Source organism: Notamacropus eugenii, chromosome 5 (genome assembly GCF_028372415.1).
Source record: "Notamacropus eugenii isolate mMacEug1 chromosome 5, mMacEug1.pri_v2, whole genome shotgun sequence".
NCBI lineage: Eukaryota > Metazoa > Chordata > Mammalia > Diprotodontia > Macropodidae > Notamacropus > Notamacropus eugenii.
Window position 1 is genome coordinate 55,993,703 of NC_092876.1, and position 25,032 is coordinate 56,018,734.

Below are 25,032 nucleotides of genomic sequence, written 5' to 3' on the forward strand. Positions count from 1 at the left end.
TGTAGAGTGGTTCTTTTGAAGGGATAAGTACAAGTTGCCTCCAGGATGGCTGAACCAGTTCACATCTCCACCAAGATAAGCCTTTCCTCAGCCTCTCCAACAGCTGTCATTTTTCTCTTGTCTTTTTGCCAATCTGATAGATGAGAAGTGGAACCTCATAGTTGCTTTAATTTGTATTTCTCTAATTATTAGTGATGTGGAGCTTTTTGGAATAACAACCAACCATGGGTATTACCCTCAGTTTCTTCCTTTGAATTTCCTCTTTTGTGAGGTGGAAATAGTCATCCATCCTCATACACCCTACTTCTGAGTTGTGAAGAAGGGCTTTGTAAACCTTAAGACACTATAAAAATGTGAGCTTTTATTATCTCCTCCCTTAGACCTGTTCCCTGACAATTCCTCCCATTTTCTGCATCTCTACTTTTCATCAAGTCAGGTGGGCCTCCAGTCCTATTTATCACAGCCTATTTGTCCACAGCTGGCTGTTGGCATTGGTGCAAAGCTCCTTCGATTAAAAGTGTGTGTGTGTGTGTGTGCGCGCGTGTGTGTGTGTGTGTGTGTGTGTGTGTGTGTGTGTGTGTGCTACAAACTAGGCCAATGAACCCCCAGGATTTTCATTCCTGGGATAATTCTAGAATGTGTTTTTTGGACAGTCCGATAACTGTCAGCAGCATGCTGAATAGCTTACCTAGATTTTAGCAGATGAAGCTATCTGTTGGTATTCTTGTGAAAGAAATGGAATCATAAAGGCTGGATGCTAATACAAGTGGATGAATTCAGAAGTGATTGAATATCATTAGTCACAAGTCCCCGTCCCCCCCCCCCCCCAATATTCTAGGGATCTGTAATTGGCTTTGCTATTTATTTAGCATCTTCATCAGTAAAGGTGGGTCAAAGGATAGATGGCATCATTGTCCAATGTACAGATGCCCCCAAATTAGGAGGAACAGCGCACTAGATGACAACCCAGAACCATCACGACAGGCTGGAAAATTGGGCTGGACATCACAATAAGATGAAATTTAATAGGACTGAATATCAAGTCTCAGGTCCAGGAAAGCAGCTTTACAAGGATGAGAGGGAGAGAGTCTGAAAAAGATTTAAGAGGTCTAAAATCTCAAGGGAAAGAATTTTTTAAAATGGGAATGAAGTAGAATAACAGACCATAAGTTAGATGTTAAGTCAGGAATACTCAAAAACTATTTCATACTATTTAAAAAATAACAGAGTAGCTAAGGAAAAGTTAGGAAGACATGACTGCAGTCACTCGGTATTTGGTTAAACCCAAGAACAGAAATTGAATTCCCTATTTGACAAAGATTTTGGGGGAAAATGGAATTAGGCTTACACCAACATCTTCACTATATATTGTAATGAACTCAAAATGTGTGGGTGATCAGAATATTTAAGAGTCACGCTGTTAAAAAAAAACCAACAAAAACCTAGAAGACCACAACTATGCCACAAGCTGGGGGGAAGGAGATGGAATACATAACATCGAACATCGCAAAAGAAAATATCTAACTTGAATTAAGTACCCACTTGTACTGGGCACCGTCCTGGGGACGCAGGGGCAAAAACTAAAAGTCTTTCAAGTTGCTTACATTCTATCAAGGTTTTGCAGGAACAAAATTAACCACATTAGGATAGGAAGGGAAGTGGTTAATGAGGAAAAGAAATGTATAAATTAACCCTGATAAATACCTGATATCCAAGCCAACAACTGCTCTCCAGATTGTCAAAGGATATGAACAAATGCTTCTCAACAGAATTCCAAACGATTTAACTAAGCATGAGTGCTCCAAATGAGAGAATTGCGTGTCAAAACAACTCTTAAAGGTTTTGCTTCACTCCTTTCAAACGGCTAAAGATAATAAAAGATGGGAATAGTTGACCTAGGGATTTTGAAGAAATGGCCTGACATGTTATTAATGGAACTGATCGAACTCTCCAAGGTCATAGGGTCATAAATTTAGAGCTTAAAGAAACCAAAGAAGCCTTCTACTTCAACCCCTTCATTTCACAGATGATGAAACTAAGGACCAGGAAAGTGCGTTGCCCAGTGGTACAGATATTAGAGCCAGGATTCTGAAACACAATTTGCAATAATATTAAGGAAGTGAAAATGCCCATGCCCTTTTCTCGTATGTATTCTATTGCTAGGCATTGACCTTGGAAGGGTCGATGAGAAAAGGTCCCTCATTTACTAGAATATTCACAGCAACACTTTTTTAGTTGCCAAAAAGTAGAAATAAGGCAGATGCAAAACTAGATGAGGCAGATTGGAAATACAAAATAATACTGTGCTGTAGGGCAGCTAGGTTATGTAGCAGAGCACCAGAGTCAGGAAGAAATGAGTTCAAATATGACCTCAGATATTCACGAGCTGTGTGACTCTACCCTGCTTCCCTCAGCTTTCTCATCTGTAAAATGGGCTGGAGGAGGAAATGGCAAACCACTCCAGTACCTTTGTCAAGAGAACTCCAGATGGGGTCACAGAGTTAAGACATGACTGAACAACAATACTGTGTTCTAAGAAACGATGGCAGTGATGAATCATGGGAAGACAATGGATGCAAAGTGAAGTTGGTAGAACCAGGGAAGCAACGTACACAGTGACAATAGTGTAAATAAAAAGGGCAGAAGAAAAGGAACAGTGCTGGGAGGTTGGAATAACCAAGCCTGGCCCCAAAGAAGAAATCCCTGCTCTCTCTGCAAAGATGGAGGTTTGTGGGTAGAGAACGCCAAGTGTGTCAGACTTGGTGGGTTGGGTCATTTTGCTGAAGTTCTTTATTTGTCTCTTTAATGCTTTGTTAGAAGGGAGGTCTCGCTGTATTGGGGAGGACAAAGGGATGTATTAGGAAATATAGATAATACATTCCTAAAAATGAAACCCTCAGACCTGGAGATTACAGGGGAGGAAGGCAGCTCCGATGTGAGTTGAGTGTGAGACAGCAGTCCTAAAATGCTTAGGTGTTCTTGAAAGACCTGACTTGGAGGAAGGGTAGGTAGTACAGTGGATAGAGCACTAGCCTGGAGCCAGGAAGACCTGAGTTCAAATTTGGCCTTAGGTACTTAGTGTATGACCCTGGGCAAGTTGTTTCACCTCTGTCTATCTCAGCTTCCCCAATGTAAAATGGGAACAATAATTACCCCTACTTCCCAGGGTTGCTGAGAGGATCAAATGAGATAATAACTGTAAGGCACTTAGCATAGGGCTTGGCACGTGTGCGCATGCACACACACACAGCAGGTGCTTAATAAATGCTCATTCCCTTCATCCTTTCCTGCTGGACTCTACCTAAAAATACTTCCTGCCTATGAAAGGAGTGGGTTCTGCTGAATGAGATTTGAACTCAGGTCCTCTCACTCTAAATCCAGTTTTCTTTCCACCACCCCACAATGTCCCCTGAGTTGGTTTGGAGTCATTTATACTCCATCCCACAGCTAGGGTAACACTGTGCCTCAACAGCCATTGTGAGTCTGATCTACACCCCAGTGAGTTGCCTCTATGGTACCATGGCTCTCTGGTAAAGGCATCCATGAGGAGGGACTCATTCCATGCCCATTTAGCCCATCCACCAAAGATACCTCACAAGGCTAAGCCGGCCTTTATGCAACTATCACTTGTCTCTGCCCTCTTAGGCTAACCTGAGCCAATTGAATCTCTCTTACATGGATCTGCCCTTTAAATGCTGGGAAATGAGTCTCCATAGCTTCTTTTTCTAGGCTAAATTGTTCCACTTCTCCCCATCAATCATTGTAAGATGGGGACTTAAGGCTATTATTATGCTGGCTGGGGATAAAGGTAAAAACATTTATTAAGTGCCCATTATGTGCCAGGCTAAGCAGTTTACAAATATTCTCACTGGATACTCACAGCAACCCTGGGAGGTAGGTGCTCTATTTTATAGTTGAGGAAACTGAGGCAGAGGTGAAGTGATTTGTCCAGCGTCACACAGCTACTAAGTAAGACTGGATTGAAACTCAAATCTTTCTGACCCTAGGCCAGGCATTCTATCCTCTGAGCCACCTAGTTGCCTAGGGTGGTCATCCTGTGAACACTTCTGGGTATCAATATCTTTCCTAAGCTCTAGTGCCCCTAGTTGAACAGAATATTCCAGATATGGTTTGCCCAAGAAAGGATAGTTTTCTAATTTCTGAAAGTTAGGTGTCTTTTGTTTGTTTGGGTTTTTTTGGATGAGGCATTTGGGATTAAGTGACTTACCCAGGGTCACACAACTGTGTCTGAGGCTGGATTTGAACTTAGGTTTTCCAGTACTGTATCCACTGAACCACCAGCTGCCCAGCAGAACAAGTTGCTTCCTTCTTGCAGAAGTCAGCCCTACTTGAAGATAGCTCTCTCATGTTTCCCCCCCACCCCCCCAACACACACACAACCTTGAGCTTTTCTTTTCTAGGCTGACCCCTGCACATGCCCTGTTACTCCAGACGATCCTCATAGGGCTTGAACTCAAGTCCTTTCTCGAGCTTCAAGATCTATAGATATGGAATCTGTTCTTATCATTAGTAATAATTATCACTAACCGCCCCCTCCCCTCTGGAAAAGGAAAAACCCAAATAGAGTCTAGTTACTGCAAAGTCAAGGTGGTAGAGGTGAATGTGGAATGTTTAGGGGGGGACAGAGGTGGTCTACGCTGAAAGTCTAAGGAGCTAGTGCTGTCCCTCGGGATTCTGAGAAGATTGTATAAAGGTGGCTCCCAGGGCTCCAGCTACCAGGAGACCTTTCTTTACCCAAGTCTTCTTCAGAAGTAACCTGGAGCCTACTTAGGGATTAATGGTGGCAGTGGGAGATGTGCATCAGCCCAGGAAGGAGGAGGACAGAAGCTGCTGAGGGCTGCATTAGATGCATCAAAGGCCCTGTTACAGAGTGAGGTGCTTGGACTGAGCTTTCTTAGGAGGCCCCGTGATGGGGCCTCAAGTGTAACGGGAAGTCAGTTCCCTGCTCTCAGGCATATTTGAGTGTGAGAGAGGGAGCCCCCTGTCTGATGGTGGACGCAAAGACCCTACGCACTGGGAACCAGGAGATCAGGAGCAGCACGTTTCTGTTTATTGGCTGGGTGGGCTGAACAGGTAGATTGGCCCTGAAAGTTGCCTTCTATCCTGGGTCCAGCTGCACCTGTTATTTGGAGTTCCAGGCCTGGGAAGAGCCTCAGGAAAAGAGGTGGAAGGTGCCAGGGGCTCCCAGCAGCTGTGTGTGTGTGTGTGTGTGTGTGTGTGTGTGTGTGTGTGTGTGTGTGTGTGTGTGTGTGTGTGTGTGTGTGTGTGTGTGTTTGCAGTGAAGCAAGTTCCTTAACAAAGAGTGGGGTGGAGTTCCCTATAAAGAAAAGCGAATGGGGGGGCAGGGCAGGAGAGGAAGGGAGACGGAGACTCTCAGGAGAAGCAGTGAAGAAAGAACAGAAAGAAGCAGAGCTAATCATTTGGAGAAGAGTTAATTCAGTCTCAGATGCACGGTTGGGAGGCAAGGAAAGGGACTTGAAGATAGTTATCTATCCAGAGTGAGCCGCCCTCCCCCTGAGAAGCTAGGCCCCAGCTCCTAATCTTCCAGGACCAGGGGGAGATGAAGAGTGCCTGACATTTAGGCCCACCTGCCTCCCTTGGATCCCATCTGAAAGAAGGTCCTGAAGTCAGTGGTCAGGTCGACGGGATTATACTCTTCCAGAATGAAGTGGGACCCCTGCCTCCGGCGGGCTGCCTTCTTGTCTAGCCGGGGGTACAGCGGATAGGTGGTTGCCTGGGGTGTATAAGGACTCTGCAGGAAGGTAGCTGGTAGAGGGGAGAAAGAGCCGCTATAGAGGCAGCTGGCAGCTGAACCAGGTCCTCTAGTTTTTGGTTATCTGGTCCTGAACCCAAATTGTCCCTTGTTCTTCACACCCAGGATTCAACACACCCTCCTCTTGAAGCAAGCGGGGCACCCAATGCAGAGTCCCTGAGAGTTCTTCCTCATCCCAAAGGGCTACAGAGACCCAGTTGGCCTCCCACCTCCACGCCTGGGCAAGAGGAAGCCCAGAACCATAAATAAGGCAGATGACAATTTGTCAAAGTTGGAAGAGAATGTGGAATGTCAGAGCTGAGGTGGATCTGAAAGCATTGTATATCAGAGCTGAAACAGACTGTCATCAATGGGAGGGTCCTTAGAACATAGTAGAACAGAACTGGAAGGACCCTTACAGCATGAATTGTCAAAGCTGGGAGGGACTCTAGAACATAGAAAGTCAGAGCTGGAACCTCCACTTGGCTCACTAGGACCCTCCCTTCTCTTTTACAAGCAAACTCCTTCCTCCCAAGAGTCTTCCTCTCACCCTTTTCCCATCATCTGGAACATTAAAGGCAGTAGATTTTCTCTGGAGGGCAAAATACCACCAGCCATCTTTCCTAGTGTTTGCCACTGTTTAATAAATCACTGTTGACTGTCTGATCTTAGTTAAACTATGTAACCTCCCAGTGGTCTTTGAAGTTCCTTCCAACTCTGGACCCATCATGACCTCTCCCCTTCTCCCCCTCGCTCACACACATGCTGGAAACTGCCTCCACATCTCAGAGAAAGAAAAGTGGTCTCTTGCTGCCAAGACCGATCCTACTACTTGAGGTCAGTTTCTGCTGAGTGTTTCTTTCTCTGTCAGTTTTAATCTGTCCCTATCTACTGAGTCTCCTTTGTTCTTAAAAAAACAAAAAACTTTTTTAAAGTTTTATTTTCTCTTTTTTTTCTTTCAAAAGTTATTTGTTATAAGAGATGACTCTAGGAGGGGACAAGGGGAGCCACACAGGGAAATTTAGGAAATGCGAAAACAAAAAGATACAAGTACATCCAACAACCACCAACCTTCACTCAATTCCACGTCCCTCTCAATGATCCGCCCATCATCTCTTTCCCAGTTTGTTCCCTGCTTTTTATTGCCACGTTTCTAGAGTTATCTGAATTCATCACCATTACTTTCTCTTGCTCATTCATTCTTTGCTTCCTTGTAACCTGGCTTCCCACTTCCCACTTCTTACTCCTCTACTGAAAATATTCTCTCCAAGGTTCCCAGTGTACTCTCACCTGCCAAGGCCAGTGCCCTGATCTCAGCCCTCATCTTCTTTGACCCTCCTGGTGCTTCTCACACTGTCAGCTATCCCTTGGGCTAATAGCTTGAGAGGAATGTAGAATCAAGTGAGATTTTTTTGGGTTTTTTTTTTTATGTGTTCTTATCTTTTGCTTTCTTATTGCCTAGATATCTCTCTTAGAGACTTTCTTTTCTTCTGTCCCCAAGTGTCTGACATGCCTCAGTATCACAGGAGCACAGATTTACAGAATCTGATCATTTGACAGAGGAGGAAATAGAGGCTCAGAGAGGTCCTGTGAGTTCCCCAAGGTCACACAGCTAATTCTTAGTACTTAGAAGAGCAGTAAGTTTCAGGGTCTTCAGCTCTTTTGCTTGATCATTCAGCACCTCTTTCCTGTACTCCTGACTGGGTGTTCCCTTGGGGGTTCTGTCCTGGTCCCTTCTTTCCTTAGCTTACATGCCTTCCAGCTCCCAGGTGCCCACCCTATCTCTTGCTGAACTTGCTGACTGTTGGACAGCTCCACCAGCACTGTCTGTCAGCCTCTCAAACTCAACAGGTCCAAAATAAAACTCAGTATCTTTTTCATTAAACTCCCCCCACCCCTCAACTTCCCAGTTTCTGCTGAGGGTACCACCCTCTTCTCAGTCATCCAGAGGTGTAAGTTTGGAGTCATTCTGGACTTCACTTTTTCCCTTGCTCCTCACATGAAATCAATTGCCATGTCTTGTCAGTATTTCATCTAAACTATGTCTTGTATTTATATAGTCATCAGTCAGTCAACAAGTATTTGTTAAGCACCTTCTGTGTGCCAGGTACTGTTTTTCATGCCTTCATCACCTCTTGCCTGGGTTGCTGCACGGCTTTCCTAGTTGGTTTCCTGTCTCCTGTCTTTCCTCCTCTCCAGTCCATGTGACTACCCATAGAATCTTCCTAAGGCACATGTCCAGCCATGTCTAATATGCTTAACTCTCCTACTCAGAAACTGCCAGGGCTTCCCTAATACAAAGAACCCAGCCTGGCATTTCAGGCTCTTCATTGTCTGACTCCAATGGGCTTTTCCAGACTCAACGTGCTCCCTCTGTCTGTGTCTGGGTACGAACCTTCCCTGGTGCCTGGAATGTACGACCTTCTCAACACTGCCTCCTACATCTCTCTTTGTCCTCATCTCAGTTACCACATCCTCTAGGATGTCCTGGTGCAGTGGCAGACAATGTGCTCCCTCCGTTCCCCCCACTCTCCTTCGAACCCTCCCATCTCTGCCTTTGTCTCTCCCCCTCACCCCTCCCTCTTGTTCCTTCCCTATATCTCTCTCCATTTGCTTCCTCTTTATTGATCTGGGCTCATGAACCTTAGAACACAGGATGTCAGAGCTGGGAGGGCCCTTAGAACACAGGATGTCAGAGCTGGGAGGGCCCTGAGAACACAGCATGTCAGAGCTGGGTGGGGCCTTAGACCAGAGAATGTTAGAGCTGGAAGATATCTCATTGATCATCTCATATAACTCTCTCATTTTATAGATGAGGAAACTGAAGCCCACTGAGTGTGGGGTGGAGGGGTGGGGCCTTTACAGAATGGAATGATTCTCCTAAAGTCACACAACTAGTTGATGATAGAATCTGAAACAGAATCTATATCTCCTGACTCCTAGTCCAGGGGACATGGAGGATTCCCTGGTGAAAGCTTCTCCCTAGAGCCCCATGCCACAAACAGGTGGAGAACTCAGCTCCACTTAGGGGGAGAATGGAACAGCCTGGGCCCCTAGCCCAAGGAACAGGAGTGCCCACCTCTGCCAGCAGCTGATATCCACACCCTACTGAGGAAGGAAGGTGGAGGGCAAGGGGGCTCACAGTAATTTTGCTGCTTGATCGGGTCCACGATGGTCAAGACCTTTTGCTCTTGTGCACCAATGTCTGAGGTTCGGGAGAAGGCTCTCTTGTAGGAATGAGGTTGTCGGGTAGCGTTAACAGCATGTTCCTTATACTTTGGCATATATTTCATCTTCTTTTGATAATAACTGGGAAATCAGAGACCCCCCCACTTAGCCCTGGGCCCCATGGCAATGGGTAAATTTCCATGACATGAATTCTGGACATCTATGGGGCACATTGGGTAGGACAGGGAATGGACTGGTGCCTTTAGGTCCATGAATCAGTGAGCCTGTACCTACTGTCATTTCTACAGAGCTTTAAGGTTTATAGAGAAAACACTTTGCTCATGACAGCCCTATAGGGAAAGTAATGCATATAATATTTTACCCATTCTCCAGAAGAAGAGACTGTCTCTGAGCCTTGTTTAGCATCCCATGGTTAGACAGAGCTGTCCAAGTCTTAGGCTAGAGATTTAGGTTCTTAGAAGAGGATGCATTTAGATCCAGGTCAATTTAGAGATGGAAATGACCTCAGAGACCAAGTTTGACCTCCTCATTTTACAAACGAAGGAACTGAGGCAGACAGAGGTAAAGTAACTTGCCCAGTCACAAAGCTAGTAAGTGTCCCAGGCAAGATTTGAACTCAGATCTTTCTGATGCTAGCCACACCACCACCTGGCTGCCTCCACTCCACTGCTCTGTTACAAGTTTCATTGGTATAGGGAGCTCCCAGTATAATTCCCTCCTCTGAGCAGATCTGCAAGTCATCTGTAACTTATCTTCTTAGATGTGTAGGTTACCTGGGACCACTTAGGGGCTGAATCATCTGCTCAGGCTCACAGACAGGATATGAACCCAAATCTTAGTGACTCTAAAGCCAGACATCCATCCATTGTACCATGCTGCCCATATTCCACATTTTATACTGAGAGGCATCTTGACATAGCAAATAGAGGACTGTTCCTGTGATTTTTAGATATATATATATGCATATCTAAAAATCACAGGAACAGTCACAAGGGTGAACCACACAGTACGTAATTAATATATATATGTGGAGAAAGAGAGATTTAGAGGACTGGAGAGAAAGGCATAGAAATAGGGGTTGATATTTAAGGATATAGATATATAGAGACAGAAAGAGCTAGCTAGAAAAAAGGGATAGAAAGAAATCTCGAGATAGAAAGACTTAGAGAGATAGATGTAGAAACAGATATAGAGAGATGTAGAGAGATATATAAAAGACAGAAAGAGAGAATATTGCAAAAGATAAAGAGACAGAGAAACAGATGTGTATAGAGAGACATAAAGATATAGCTAGATATAGAGAATCAAGTACAGATAACTATAAAGAGATAGAGAAATGTATGAAGAGATAAGATAGGTATAGAAGTAGATTATAAGCTGTATAAGGATACAGATAAAGATATAGAGACAGAAAGAGCTAGCTCTAGATAGATAGACAGACAGACAGACATAGGAAAAGCTATATAAGTATAGAGAGATAGAAGGAGGGGGAGAGATAGAGGAATACAGTGACAGAAAGAGATAAAAGATAGCTATCTTATGGAGGGATAGAGACAAAGGTAAAGATATAAAGTTCATCTGACTTAGTAAATTAATCCTGGGCAGACGCTTAGAGTACATAGAAATAGAATGACTGGGCTAAAGTCACACAGCGGGTAAATGTCAGGAGACGGGTTGGAACTCAGGTTTTTCTGAGTCACATGGTAATATATTTTATTAGTAATGATGTCTTGTAATTGCATCATGCTTTCTATCTGTATAATGCTTTCCACAGCCCTTTTACTTCTCTCACTTCCTCTGAATCCTGACTACCATCCTATGAAGGAGGCAGGACAAAGATTATCAATCCCATTTTACAGGGAGAAAAAACCACACCTCCGACTCAGTGATGATTAGTGGATGTTCCTAGGTTCAGGAGGCGGTGAGAGAGAGCGCCAGGACCTGAGGCCAGATCTTCTCCTTCCCAGGACTTCACCCCAGTGTCCCCCCTCACCCCCCCAAGCTCCTCCCCCCCCCCCCCCTTCGCCCTCTCTTGCTGCCACCAGGCTCACTTGGTAATCTCTTCCATGGAGGCTTCAGGCAAGGCCAGCATCTCTACCAACTGGGACAGGATTTCAAAGAAGAGAGTGTGGGGATTGCGAATATTTGACAAAGGGCTGCTGTTCTGTTCTGGGGGAAGAGTGGGAGGCATCATCAACTTATCAGCTGTCGTTTTCTTAGGTTTTATCATGTAATTATCCTTAACTAGAGGCCTGGGATGTTACCCCATCCCTACGCTGAACTGCAACTTCTCTGAGGTCAGGGCCTCTGTTTTATCTTCGTTTTCACTCTTCATAAGGCTAGCATAGCACTGCACACAGTAGGAGCTTAATACATGTTCGTTGTATGGATGAATGTATGAATGAATCCTCTTCTAGCCCCAATATCCTATGTTGGTGACAAAGCTGGTGGGATAGGAGGAGGGCCCTGTGAGGTCACCAACCCTGCAGGCCTTGGTCCTTCTGTACAGCACCCTCACTGTCTGCTCACACAGCTTATCCCCAACCCTTCCCTCCCCCAGAGGGGCCCCTTCTCACCCACAGAGCGATAGAACCGATGAGTGTCTGTCAGGACAGACAGGAAGTCCTTGAAATCCACATGTCCGTCACCTGCAGAAACATCCAAAGGCATATCCAAAACCTTTCTTCCCAGCTCCCACCCCAGGAGGCTTCTCCCACCCAGCCACTTGGAAATGGGCTATTTGCCAAATATAATTAAGTCCTATGCATTCCCTCTCCTAGCCCCATAAAGCGAAAGGTCATGTCTTACCTAAGCTTCTTTTTGCCTTCTTGTTTAATTGTTCTCTTTAATCAGTAGTCACTTAACAAACGCTTGTTGGATAAGTGAACGAGTGAGACTCAACTGAATTTGTGCTTCTGTTCTTTCTCACGTAATTAGAGCTTCCTGAGGTTAAAGCCTACGTCTCCCGGTCAAATTGGAAAGTTTCTCAGGACCGGGACTCTGTGTGTGCGTAAACTGGGAGCTAGGTTAAGTGAAGGGATTGTGTATCAGCCGTCAGAATGGGGACTCCCTCAGGGAACACAGGATCCTGGATTTTAAGCTTAGAGTTCATCTTGGACCAGCTCTGTCATTTTAGAGATTGTACTGAGATGCCTGTAAAGGGTCTACATGGGGCCCATGGATGTAGCTCACTCAAGGTCAACTCAAGTGATGTTGTAAGTAAGTGGAAGGGCCAGGATTTGAATGCATCTCCCTGGACTCTAAATCCAAGACTTCTTTGTACGCTGAGTAGGGCCTTGGTCTTTCCTCTCAGATGGAGAGCTTCCTGAGGGCAGAAACCCCACCCTGTCTTCTGTTCTCCACCCCCAATGTCTCTCCTTCCTTTGCTTCCTTTCCCCTCGGTAGGGCTGGGACTCAAATGTTTTTGCATCAAAAAAGCAAAAACAAAAAAAAATGAAAAAACAAAAAACCTATGTCATCTGGTGTAGTTTGGTGCTTCAAAGCATTTTAAAAATTGGGTCCTAGGAGATGCCTGCTAGTTCCTTTGCCCAGGCATCCACAAGATAGTGGTTTCCTACCAGTAAAGCTGTAGACTGGACAATGGGGCATTGTCTTGGGGTCTCAGTTTTCTTTTCTCTACAATTAAGGGGTTGAATGACAACACATTTCTTCTAGCTCCACATTCTAGGATTCTATGATACTCACTTAAAAGAACTGGTGAATGTCTAAACTGGACTGAGCAGGCATTATAATCCCCATTTGACAAGTGAGAAAACTGGGGCCAGGAGGGGTGAGATGAATTGGCTAAGATCCCACGCTAATTTATCCTAAGCAAGTTAGTGTAAGGGCCAGACCTAAAACTCAGGTCTCATGACTTCCAGTGAAGGGCTCCTTTCAACACAGTGTCAGTCCTAAGAACAGACAGAGGTTTGGGGAGGGAATTATTGGAGGAATAGAGAGGAGGCTGGGATCCTTGGGAAAGGATGATGGGGTCTCTTGAATCTTTGCTTACCATTCACATCAGCACTTATCAGGGCATCAGCCATCTCCGACTGGGTCCTGGGTATCTCCACTATTGATAGGATGTTCTTCAGGCTGTGGATGTCAATTTCTCCAGGACCACAGAAAAACTTGAAATACTCTTTAAAAGCTATGGGGAAGATGGGGTAGATTGATGGAGGGAGCTGACTAAGAAAATGAGAGCCATTCTCCCAATGGATATGGACAAAGGTTACAAGGATATGAAGGCAGAGATTTCAAAGGACAAAGGAAGTAATTCAAGCTATCCTCAACAAAATGAATAAATACCCTAAGCCACTAATAATTATCAAATCAAAGCAGCTTCAAAGTTCTGCCTCACATCCATTCATTGGACTGGCAAAGATGGCAAAAGAGGAAAAAAAGGTTGGAGGGGCTTTAGGGAAACAGATATACTTGTGTACTGTTGGTCTAACCATTCAGGAAAACATTGTGAAATTATGCCCAGAAAGTTATTAAACTCTGTGTAGCCTTTGACCCAGCTCTCTCTCTACATATATATACATATATGTATAATATGAATGTATATATGTGTATATACATATACATACATATACATATGCACGCACACACACATACACACACACACACACACATATTAGGCCTATACTCCCAAAAAAGTCAAAGAAAGAGGAAAAGAGCCTATAGGTACAAAAATACTTATAACAGACCTTTCTAAGGTGGCCCCAAACTGAAAACTAAGTGGATGTCCTCCTATTGGGGGATGTCTAAACAAATTGTGATATTTGAAAGTAATAGGATATTATTGTGCCATAAGAAATGATAAAAGGTACATTTTCAGCAGTCACTAAGAAGATCTGTTCTGGAGCAAAGTAAGACAAACTAGGAGGACAATATATACAGTGATAACAACAGTGTAAAGGAAAACAATTTTGAAAGGCTTTAGAACTCTGATCAATGCGATGATGAACCATGAGTCTCTTGGATTCATTTTTTTTCTTCATTTCATTTTTCACTTTTTTTCATTTTTTTTGAAACAAAGATGAAACATATCCCTTGGAGAGGGGAAGGGAAAGGAAGAAGCATTTAAATAGTGCCTACTATGTGGCAGGCACTATGCTAAATGCTTTGTACAATCTGCCGTCAGCTGACTCTGAGACTTAATGAACTTAAACTACAGAGGAGACGTACATTTTTAGGCATGGTCTACATCGAAATTTGTTTTCCTGGACTATGAAGTTATGGATTAAGGACCTTATTTTTTAGAGTTTTGTTTTTGTTTTTGTTTTTTTAAATTTGTGCAATTGGGTGGGGATCCTTAGTGCAGAGACAGATTAGTAATGAATGCTGGTTGAGTGAGTGACCCCACAAAAAGAGAGAAGAATGTGTCTCCCCATTCTTTCTCATCCTCCCTACTCATCCACCTCTGCAGGAGAAACACTCTTCAACTAATTCAACAGCACTGTGCTTGTTACTGAGAAAGAAAAAATTTAAGTAAAACCCATAGTCTCTGCCTGGTGAAGCTTACATGTATAGATAGTAAAGAGAATTAATTGTTGAAAGGAAGTAAGACAAATGTTAATAATCGCTTATTTTTCTTCATTCAGCCCCTGTGAAATGCATGGCCTACAATTATGGGAGTCAAAAGGCATTTTCTCACTCATGTCACAAGTTTAGACTGAAAACAGCCTGAAAAGGGGCAGCAGGAGAAAAGTTTTTAAAAAGACTTTCTTAAAAGTATCAATACTTCTCTACAGCTAGCTGTCTGGGGTCTGCATCACAAAAGAATTAAATTGTAAACTGGGGGCTATACACTAAAAAGTTGGCAGATCCCCTCCAAGGGGAAAAAGATGTTTTGCAGCTAACGACCAGCAGATGGCATCAGAGAATAACAGCACAGCTGAGAGTGGAGGTACCCACTACATCCCAGAGGTTGTTGGCAGTTCCATAGCTTTAGAGGCATGAATTCCTTCTATTATTTGTGTTTCCTTCATATATGTTCCCTGGCCAAACATAATCCTTACATATATGCTCTTCCATGCAGTTCCCTGGTCATATATATTCCTTCCCCTTTCAAGCAGTCAAAAGAATTTTACTATTTTACTTATTTTACTATATTGTTGAATTACACATCTTTCACTTTGAATTAATGTGTACTCTGGTTGGGCTAATAAATGAAAACACATCAGTGGGGGCTCATGAGCCATGCTTTTGGGCAAACACTGACCACAAAGCGCCTCAGATATTTTGGGGGGAGGGCCACATAAGGGGAACCTGAGTGCTGCATAGTATGTTAGGATATATGATATGATAGATAACATGTGTCTTATAGATAAGCTCATGAGAGAAGATGCAAGCAAAGTGCTATAAGAAGATATCCTTGATGTCTTTCACTACCTAGATATTTTATTTTCCTTTTGCCAATATGTGACCATGAGGAAGAGGCTGCAAGGTGGAAGAGGAAAGTAAGGATAGTAAGTAGGCATAGAACGGATTATGAGTTCATATAATTTAGGACTGGAACCATAACATTTCTACAACACTTTTTAAAGCATTTTCCTCATAACAGCCCTTTAAGGTAGGTGTTGCAAGTTTTCTTTTCTCTATTTTACAAATGGAAAAACAGAGACTCAGAGAATCAAAGTGGCCTAAAATCATGGGATCAAAGATTCAGAGCTGGAGGGAAACTTAGAGATCATCTGGTCTAATTGTCTCATTTTGTAGATGAAGAGGAGGCCTAGAGAGAGAAAATGAGTTGCCCATAGTTACAAAGGTAGAGATTCAAACCCAGGAAAGTCAGGTGACATCTTATTTTTTGCGGGGGGGAGGGTTTAGGGAGCAGCAACGCTGATTAGGAAGATCTGGTCAATTGAGTGCCCTCCAGCCCATTTGATGAAAATATAGAACCTTAAGGAGCAAGTAACAGTATCCCCATACTAACCTCCCTAGCTTCCTTTAAGTCCCAAATAAAATCCCAGGTTTTTTTGGAAGTCTCCCCAATACCTCTTAATTCCATTGCCTTCCCACTGTTAATTATTTCCTATTTAATTTGCACGTAGCTTGCTCAGGACATATTTGTTTACATGTTGTCTTTGCCCAATAGATTACAAACTCCTGGAGGGCAGGGAGTGGGTTGTTGTTACCAGGTGCTTAACAAATGTTAATTAATTAATGGGGACGACAGAATGTTGACAAAATTATAGATTACAAGGGGCATAGACCCTGAGAAGATGGTGTTAAACTCTCAAATGAAATTTAAACAAGTGTTAATACTTTGTTAATCCTTTCAGAGGGCAAAGAAGCTATTTCACTCAATAGGATGGAATTACAGGATGGCCCAAGGATCAGCCACACCTCTGGTATGCCCCTTAAAAGCAGGACATCCATGGTCTCTGGGGAGTCAATTGAGACAGGAGACAACCCTGAGGCGTGTGAGCTTTAGCAGTCAAGAAGAGAGCTTTCTGTGGAAGAAGAGTCCAGCTCTTGGGAGGGAGTTGTTCCTCATTCCTTGAGAGTTCCCCCATAGCAGAGCCACTCACCCCAATGGAAATAAGGAATCCTGCTCCCCAGCCCACTCTATGAAAATATAGAGCTTAAGGAGCAAGTAACAACTACAGGGAGCAGGGAGCAGCATTAAAATCCCAACTGTTTCCTGTTGTGGGAGAGTGCACCCCAGGCACAAGGGGGAGGAGGAGTGAATATATAGCTGCTATTCTTGTAGCTCATTCCATCCCAGAATCTATGAGCTACAAGAAACAGCAGCCTTCACATCCTATCCAGAGGGAAAAGATACCTAATAAACCATCATCCAGCTTCGGCTTGGGCACCTCTCCTGATGGGGAGCTCATTCCCTCTTGAGGCAGCCCACTCTATAAAAGTTATAATAGTTGGGAAGTTTTTCCTGGTATTGAGCATAAATTTGACCTTCTGCAATTTTCCACTGATTTACTCTGGGACTAAGTAGAGCAAATCTAATACTTTTTCTCTATGGTACTTGAAGACAGCTATCATGTTTTCACTGAGTCATCTTTTTCTGAGGCTAAGCATTACTAGTTTCTGCAGCTCACCCTTATGTAGCATGAACTCGAAGTCTTTCATCATCCCAGTTGTTCTTCATTGGACAAAGTCCAGATTATCAGTGTCCTTCCTAAAACTTGGCAACCAGAAATGAATATAGTATTTCAAATGTCATCTGAACTATGATAAGAAATCTGAAGACAATTTAGCCCTGCTGAACATTCCAGGGACACTGAGATTTAGATTTAGGCAAAATATTTAGACTAATATGCATATATAATGTCACTAGGAGAAGTGCCATGGGTTTACTCCATACCTGTTGTTTGAATATAATGGATAGGATACTGGCCTTGGAATTAGGAAGAATTAGGTTCAAATCCACATCAGACCTTTACCAACTACGTGAACCTAGGCAAGGCATGTAACTTTTGCCAAACTGTTCCTTCATCTTTAAAATGAAGGTGGCCCTTCCATCTTGAAACTGATGATCCTATGGTTGAGGAGGTGAGTCATGGCTTTCTACTGATTTGTGCTTGGTATTCTCAGAAGATGGGAAGGTGGCAAAGAAACCAACAATATGGCATCTGACTGGGAGACCAACTGCAGGAAAGCTACACTTTAGCCATGGCATTGGTCCCCAAGAGTTCAGAAAGAACAAGCAATTGTTCTTTGATAGCAATTGACACTTTGATAAATGGTCAAGAGCTCCACCTAAGGCATAAAATCCTGTTACCAAACCTTGTTGTCCCAGGAAAACACAAGCTAGTAGAACAGTAGACCCATTACCCAGCAAGAAAGACTAAACAGTTTGCAAGGTTACAGAATAGCTCCAAAGAATTGAATGTGGCCCCCAAAAGGTGATACATCAAAATTTTTTGTCTCTTATAAAAGAGTTTTTCAGAATTCTTGACAAAGAGATCAAAGGAGAGTGAAGGAACTGGGCCTCCCAAGAGGCGCCTATCCATCAGCTGCAGATGGACAGGTAATCCCAGATAATGACCTAAAAATGGAAGACCTGGGTCAAAATCTGAATGGAAATGGAAGGAAGACTGGTATTACTTTGAGCACTGGACAGTGATACCAAGTCTTCCCTCACCTAAGGGGGAATCTTTGCCAAGGGGCAAGGACTTACTTTCAGAGACTTTTCTGCCTGCTACTCCTTTATTAAGGGAATAAGCACCACTTATAGAGACTAATCTTGGGGCAAGATACTACTCTTATTAGCCAGGCTAAAATCCTACTTTCAAAAAGAAGCCTTTCCCAGTCCTTCTTAATTCTAGAGCCTTCCCTCTGTTATTTCTAATTCATCCTATTTATATCATAGTTGTTTGCATGTTTTCTCTCCCATCAGAATGTGAGTTCCTTGAGAATGGGACTGTCTTTTGCCTTTCTTTGTCTCCCGAACACTTTACATGGTGCCTGGTATATAGTAGAAACTTAATGAACACTTGTTAATTTGACTTGGCCTAGACTGTCCATGGGTCCAGAATTGGGACCTTCAGACCAAGAGGCCTAAGGACACCAGGTCACATACAGATCATGAAAAGGTTAATACTGACCACAGAAGTATCCAGATTACTTGATCAGTAGCCAACTGATCTATAATACCCTAAGATATATAGGAAACTCAGCAGTATATGCAGGTAAGCTGTTCATATCAGGGAAGGACAGCACCTAGAATGTTAGGCACACTTTTCATGTAATTCTGGTATGTAATCTTGTATCATCTGTTGCATATCATATGCCTTGCGTGTACCTCTTTTATGTATATATGGATGCTATGTAATGGGCATCTACAGGCTGTGCATAAACGTCTACCACAATTGCAGAGACTACTGATTTGTTTACTGGGGTGCAGGATAAAGGAAACATGTACCACTAAGAAAGGACTTGCTCTTTCCTAATGCTGTGTGTATACAAAGATCTGAGAGCAGGGATTGTGTAAAGGAGGAAGAGCCATGAGGAAGATGGAAGAAAGAACTTTTGAATGGCGGTAATGTGAGACATGAGCAAGAAGCAGCAGATGGAGGCAGCCCCTGCTGGCTGAGAGTCAAGGAATTCCAGGAGCTATAGGATGAACGAGCTGAAAAGTTGCCATGGCAGTGGCCAAAAAGCAACGTCAGTGATGGCCAGGAGCTGAGCACATCTTCAGGAACAGGCGATGGGGAGACAGGCTCAAGATCTATAATTCCACTCATATAGCTGGCATCTTTTTAACTGTGATTCTGTGAGCTGATGGTGACTGGGATAGACCCTTGGGGCTAGGGAAGAAATTAAACTATTTCCTTGTTACTCAGGCTGAGGAACAAGTCTCCTTTCCTGTCTTTTTCATTCCTCTTAATAAATCTATTCTCTGTTCCTTACCTTGCTATTTTTTTGGAGACAATTGGATTAAGTGACTTGCCCAGGGTCACACAGCTAGTAAGTGCCTGAGGAGACTCTGGTCCTCCTGACTTCAGAGCTGGTACTATATCCACTGTACCACCTAGCTGCCCCCTTACTTTATATAATGTTAATGGGATATAAAATCTTCCCCACCCATTAATAGTCTTCACATGGAGCCCATTAAGGGAAGCTTACTTAGTGGAAGCTTGCTTGTAGGAAGGCTTTTACACCTTTTGCTAATTTCTAATTAGGCACTGAGTCAAGAGGGTTGTGATGCTTTCTGGCTCTAAAGAAGTGTGTATATACTCTCTGGTGAGGTTTTGCTTTGGGGAGGGGGCTCATTTATGAGAAGGATTTTGTGATTCTGTAGTTGAGACTCTGATTATCCATATGTTCAGACCCACCCCCACCCCCCCCACTTCTCAGATGTAAAAGCTCTCTCAATACAGGGATGTATGTAAAGTGTATAGCAGTATTGCTTTGATTCAGGCAATAGAACTCTGTCTGTTGGTCTTTATTTCTCTGCTTATATTTTCTGTGAATTCAGGATACTGACTTTTCCCCGAACTAGTGAATGTAATTTTAAAAGATTGTTGACACCTTATGCAGCTATCTTTCCTAGTGAAGCAGATCTAAGAACCTGTGCTAACAGCCATCCTGGGTATGCCAGTGTGGTTGCCTTTAAACCTTGCTATTTTGATAATTATAGGGTAATGAATACTGCTAGAGAACTAGAAATAAGCCAGATTCTAAAGTTCCTGAGGGATCTCTGGGTGTCCAGGAGGGCAAGCATTAGTGACTGAGACTTTTATAATAATGATTAGATTGATAAACCTCTAAGACTAGACCTGGTCCATATGATTCCAGAAATTACTTTTCCTGGGTGACATGGGCAACAGGTTACAAGAAGCAAAGCCAGAGTTCAAGTTCAAGTTTGGCTCTGAATTGAATCCTCTTTCTACCCAAACACACCACTTCTTCCTTACCCACAGTCAAACCCCAACTCTATTCTGAATCCCTCACCTTCCTCTTCCTTCTGAGTGAGACTACTGTCCTTCCACTCCTTGGAATTGGAGGCAATAGGGGTTGAGTCACTGTCCTTTCTGTAGATGTGGGAGCTGAGGGGTCGGGCTGGAGCCTCTAGCCTTCTTATTGATGAGGCAGTCATAGGCCTATGGGGAGGGAAAGGGAAAGGACTGAAGTTATGGGGAAGGAGGTGAGGTAGAAAGGAAAAAAGGAGGAAAGAAAAGTCCAGGTTCCTCTCCAGACAGAAACCTTGCCCACCCAATCAGGCTCAGGGCCCTTGGTGCAATGGAGGTACCAAGAACCCAGGATTCAGGCTCCTGAGTGGTCAGAGAGAGATTGGAAGAGATAGAGAAGGGGGAGAGGGCAAAAAAAGAGAACTCAAAGAAGAATGAAAAGGGAAGATAGAAAAACAGAGGTAGAGGAGAGAGATATAGAGGGGGAGAGAGAGAGGAGAGGAGAGAAAGCCAGAGAAAAAGAAGGGGAGGGAGATTTTTTTTAAAAAGAGAAAGAGAAAAATAGAAGAGAGGAGATAGAAGAGACAAGAGAAGGGGGAAATATTGGAAGACAGAAAAGGAGAGAGAAAAGAGGAGAGAAAGAAAGAGCGGAAGGGAAGGAGAGAGGGAAAAACACAAAGGATGAGGAGATGGAGAGAGAGACAAAGGAGAGAGGAGAGGAACTGAAAGAAGGAAGGAGAGAAAGAGAGAAAGGAAGAAGGAAATTTGAGACAGGAAGTGAGATGGAAACAGATATAAGGAGGAAGAGACAAAAGAACAGAGAGAAATGGAGAAGAAAGAGAAAGGGGACAAACACAGAGGAAGAAAGAGATGAGGAGAGACAATGACTGAAACACAAACCTAGGAAATAAGAGACAGAGGCCAGAGGAAAGTAGAGAGGGAGAAAGACAAAGGGGAGAGAGACAGGGGTAAGGAAAGAGAGAGGAAATAGAGTGCATGGCAAGAAAAAGAAAAGAAAAGGAAGAGGAGAAATAGAAAATGTATATGTATATATATGTGTATATATATATATTTTGCTTAGGGAAAGAGAAGATAAAGGAAGAGATCCAGAGAAGAGAGAGGGGAGAGAGCAAGGGAAAGAAAGGACACGATAGCTAAAGACACAGAGACAGTGAGGCTCACAGCGATTATACTCAAGATTCTCAAGATCCCTAAGACTTGACTGTCTCATCTGCTCTGGCGCTGGGCTGACTGAGAAGGAAGAACCCCAGCTCCTACGATCATACCAAAGGCAAATCTTTAGGCAGCCTTTAAGGTGGGGTAGAGGCTGAGGGCAGTTCTGTGGGCCTGGCAGAGCCACGGCTAGAGGGGTAATAAGTAGAGCAGGTGTAAGATGCCCCAAGCTAGGGCTTCCTACCTAGTCTTGCTATTTGACTTGTCCAAGTTTCGATGCAACTCTGTCTTCCTCCAGTTCTTTTCTGGACTGTTTGGGGCCAGTGCCAAGGGTGAGGCCTGGGCAGAGTTGGATGCTAGGTTCAGAGACATGGCTGACCTCCAGGATGTGGTCCCCCAGGTCTGCAGCTTCCATGTTACATAGGATTCAGCTTCTTCCTACAAGAAGGCATTTCATTCCCTTTTCTCCAAGAACTTACTGGCCTCCAGAGGTCAGAAGAGTATTTCTTGATAGTTGTGGCAATTTTCTTCTTTCTTGAGCTTAACCCCCAAACCAGGTTCTAACTCCTTCTGCCCTTTCCCCTTCTCACCTATCCCCATTCTTCCTAACATTACTCTTCTATACTCCCCAGACCAAGGATTAAGCTGGTGTATCCAGCAGGACAAGTAGATCCTGAGTCAGAAGACCCAGGCTGAAATTCTGGCTCTCTTCATTAGTCTTACAATATTGGACACATCACACTTCCCCTCTGTGGACCTTGAAAAGGAACTAGACTCATGATTTCATCAGTTTAGGGAACTCCTGGATGAGTATGTCAAAACTGGACCAGCCCTTAGAACACAGGATGTCAGAGCTGGGAGGGCCCTTAGAACACAGGATATCAGAGCTGGGAGGGCCTTTAGAACACAGGATGTCAGAGCTGGGAGGGCCCTTAGAACACAGGATGTCAGAGCTGGGAGGGCCCTTAGAATATAAATTGTTAGAATTGAGAGGATGTCAAAGCTAGGAGGGTCTTTAAAACATAGACTGAAGCTAGAAGGGACTTAGGAACCCAATGTTCAGGACTGAAAAAACCTTAAAACAGAGAATGTTATAGCTGAAAGAGACCTTAGGATATAGAATATTGGAGCCAGAAGGGTCCAGAGGGCCCAAAAGACCTACTCAAGGCCACACAGTAAATGTCAGAGCTTGGATCCAAACCTATGTCTCCTGAGCCCACATCCAGACCTTTCCCCACCACTAGTCTGGGAGGAGGATTCAGAAGGAAATATGACTCTTTCAAAATTGGTTCTGGAAATTGCTTCTGCCTCCTCTAGGGTTTAACTTCATTAAACTTATAGCTGAGTGAGGTCACCCTGACCATGCCTTGAGTGTGAATGAGCCTCACTCAAAAAGGCCTGCCCCCACCTCCCAGCTCTCATCCCCTGTTCTTTCCTAACTGAGCCTTCCAGATCCCACCCTCAAGCTTCCACCCCCAGTGTTCCTTCTTTACCTTCCAGTCTTCATCAGTTTCTTCCTCCCTGTCCTCCTTCTCTGGACAATGAACAGGGGGCACTGCTGGGCTTTGTACCAACTGGGCCTTAGGAGCCTGTACCCTAAGCGAGGAGGGGTCAAAGGGATAATGTCAGCTTGGTCTCTTCCTTCTAAGTTCAGCAGGAGGAAGAAATTCCAAATTCAAATGTGCCTTGGTGGTAAGCCATCAGTTTACCACTTCTAGTAGCTATAATTGGAGGCTTGTCAGCAGTGTTGTAGGTGGGATTAACATCACAGTGTTTAGAGGTGGAAGAACCTTAGAGATTATATAGCCTAATCCTTTTGAATTTTTATAATTAATTTTACTTATTTAAAAAAATTATTGGTATCATATGATTTTATGCCACATGCATTTCCCATCGTACTCCCTCGCTTCCTCTCCCAGAGTGTTGCCCCTTATGACAAAGAATTACAAAGAGGGGGATAAATTTCAGCAAAACTACTCCAGAAATTGGAAGAAATCTCATGTTATATGCTGTGCCCACAGACCCTCCTTCTGCAAAGACGGGGAGAAGTGCCTTCTGTTAGAAAGGGATAAAGTTTGCCCTCCACAGAAACATCTCTCAGGTAGCTATGTGATTGGGAGGGAATGGCAAGAAATCTCAAGGTCCTGCTTCAGCAGGAGATGCGCCAAACTGAGGGGGGAGATGAGGTCACAGTGTTCTCTCAACTGTGTTGTTTAATAAGCTTCATGAATATTAACTGACACGCCCTGAGTAAAATTGTCCTTTCTTTTTCTGAATATGGGTCTCATGGATCTGGGAGGGGAAACATGCATGTAACAGGAGTGTCAGAAAGATTTGTAAACCTGAGAAGTCTGGACCAATCCTGACTCTGAGGGGAGGTATGATCACCTGTTCCTGCTTCTGTACTATGTATATGTTCAAGATGTGTAAAATAAACTGCTTTCCTCCACCCACTCTGTTTTTTGGGTTATTTTCATGAGAATGGTTCATTTCTCACAATTTGGCATCTAATGTGGGGCTTGTGACTCCAAGGGGGGTATGTAGAGGGATGGAGGGAAGAGTGCTCTTGCTCAGTCTCAGAGCAGTCCCTCTATCCAGGCTGGGAACTCCCTCTGACGTCTTAAAGAAACTCAGACCTTGTTTAAACAAGAAGAGAGTGCAGAAGAATGCAAAATAAATAAATAAATATAAAGGTAAAACTGGACAGTCAGGACTATGTAAGTCAATACATCAAATGAGGTAAGAAAAATTGGTGGTTAATGTACTGCCTTGTAAGTTCAGGAATTCCTTCCCGATAACCAGGCCAGCCTGGGTTTTGACTGTCAGTGAGGTTTAGGAGTCTTAGGTGAGACCAGTCTGAATGGACTGGCAGAGTATAAATCCTAAGATGGGAAATAAGAGCTCACCTAAGGTTAAGGTACCTAAGGAGATTCCCCAAGACAGCCCACTGTGGAAAAAGGCTAGCAAATTGGGGTAGTGCATCCACCCTGGGAAAGAATTTTGAATGACCAAAAGAACTGATTCTTAGATCTGTATTGCTCTGTCTAGATATGTTATGTTTATGTTTCTGTGTGAATGAGTTTGTGTCTATGTTTAATCTGACACCTTATTAGACTGTAAATGCAGCCAGCCAGTCAGCAACAGCAGAAGGGCTGTCACTGGACTGTCTTTGGAATGCCACCTTATCTTCCTTCTTCAGCCCCTGAAGATCAGTTTCAGAGGAGCAGATGGACAGGGAGAGAGAAAAAGGGAGAGAAAAATTATTTTACTGTCTAGCTTATATGACTGATAATACCAAGCAGAAGAGAGTAGAAGTGTTAGGTCAGAAATAGAAAGAAATAAGGTATGTGCGGTTTTAAAGGGGTTTTAATAAAAGTCTACCAGAGGGAAAGGAAAGAAAGTTTTTGCATGTAGAAAGGAGAAGAGAATGGGTACTGTGTGAATGAAAGGCTTGAAAGTAAAAAGGTTTGGAAATAAGTTGTTGGTAAAAATTCTTTCTTTCTTTTTCCATTCTAA

The 25,032-nt window shown here is 43.6% G+C and overlaps 1 protein-coding gene across 15 annotated transcripts in view; it reads right to left on the reverse strand.

The window, feature by feature from the left end:
- Positions 1 to 22: 22 nt before the first annotated feature.
- Positions 23 to 25,032, reverse strand: part of SPATA21 (spermatogenesis associated 21) — a 47,104-nt gene continuing 22,094 nt past the window's right edge. For 12 of the 15 annotated variants that reach the window (XM_072609025.1, XM_072609034.1, XM_072609028.1 and 9 more), the window contains 9 exons: positions 23,010 to 23,112; positions 21,761 to 21,954; positions 20,387 to 20,535; positions 12,975 to 13,112; positions 11,539 to 11,610; positions 11,014 to 11,131; positions 8,916 to 9,082; positions 5,610 to 5,787; positions 844 to 1,089 (listed from right to left, as the gene is read on the reverse strand). In XM_072609025.1, coding sequence (XP_072465126.1) covers positions 1,023 to 1,089; positions 5,610 to 5,787; positions 8,916 to 9,082; positions 11,014 to 11,131; positions 11,539 to 11,610; positions 12,975 to 13,112; positions 20,387 to 20,535; positions 21,761 to 21,954; positions 23,010 to 23,112 — 1,186 coding nt within the window. In that variant the 3' untranslated portion in view covers positions 844 to 1,022. Of the gene's footprint in view, positions 134 to 843; positions 1,090 to 5,434; positions 5,788 to 7,063; positions 7,153 to 8,915; positions 9,083 to 11,013; positions 11,132 to 11,538; positions 11,611 to 12,974; positions 13,113 to 20,386; positions 20,536 to 21,760; positions 21,955 to 23,009; positions 23,113 to 25,032 lie in introns of those variants that run through there. The other 3 variants (XM_072609026.1, XR_011967035.1, XR_011967036.1) reach the window with 3 other exon arrangements.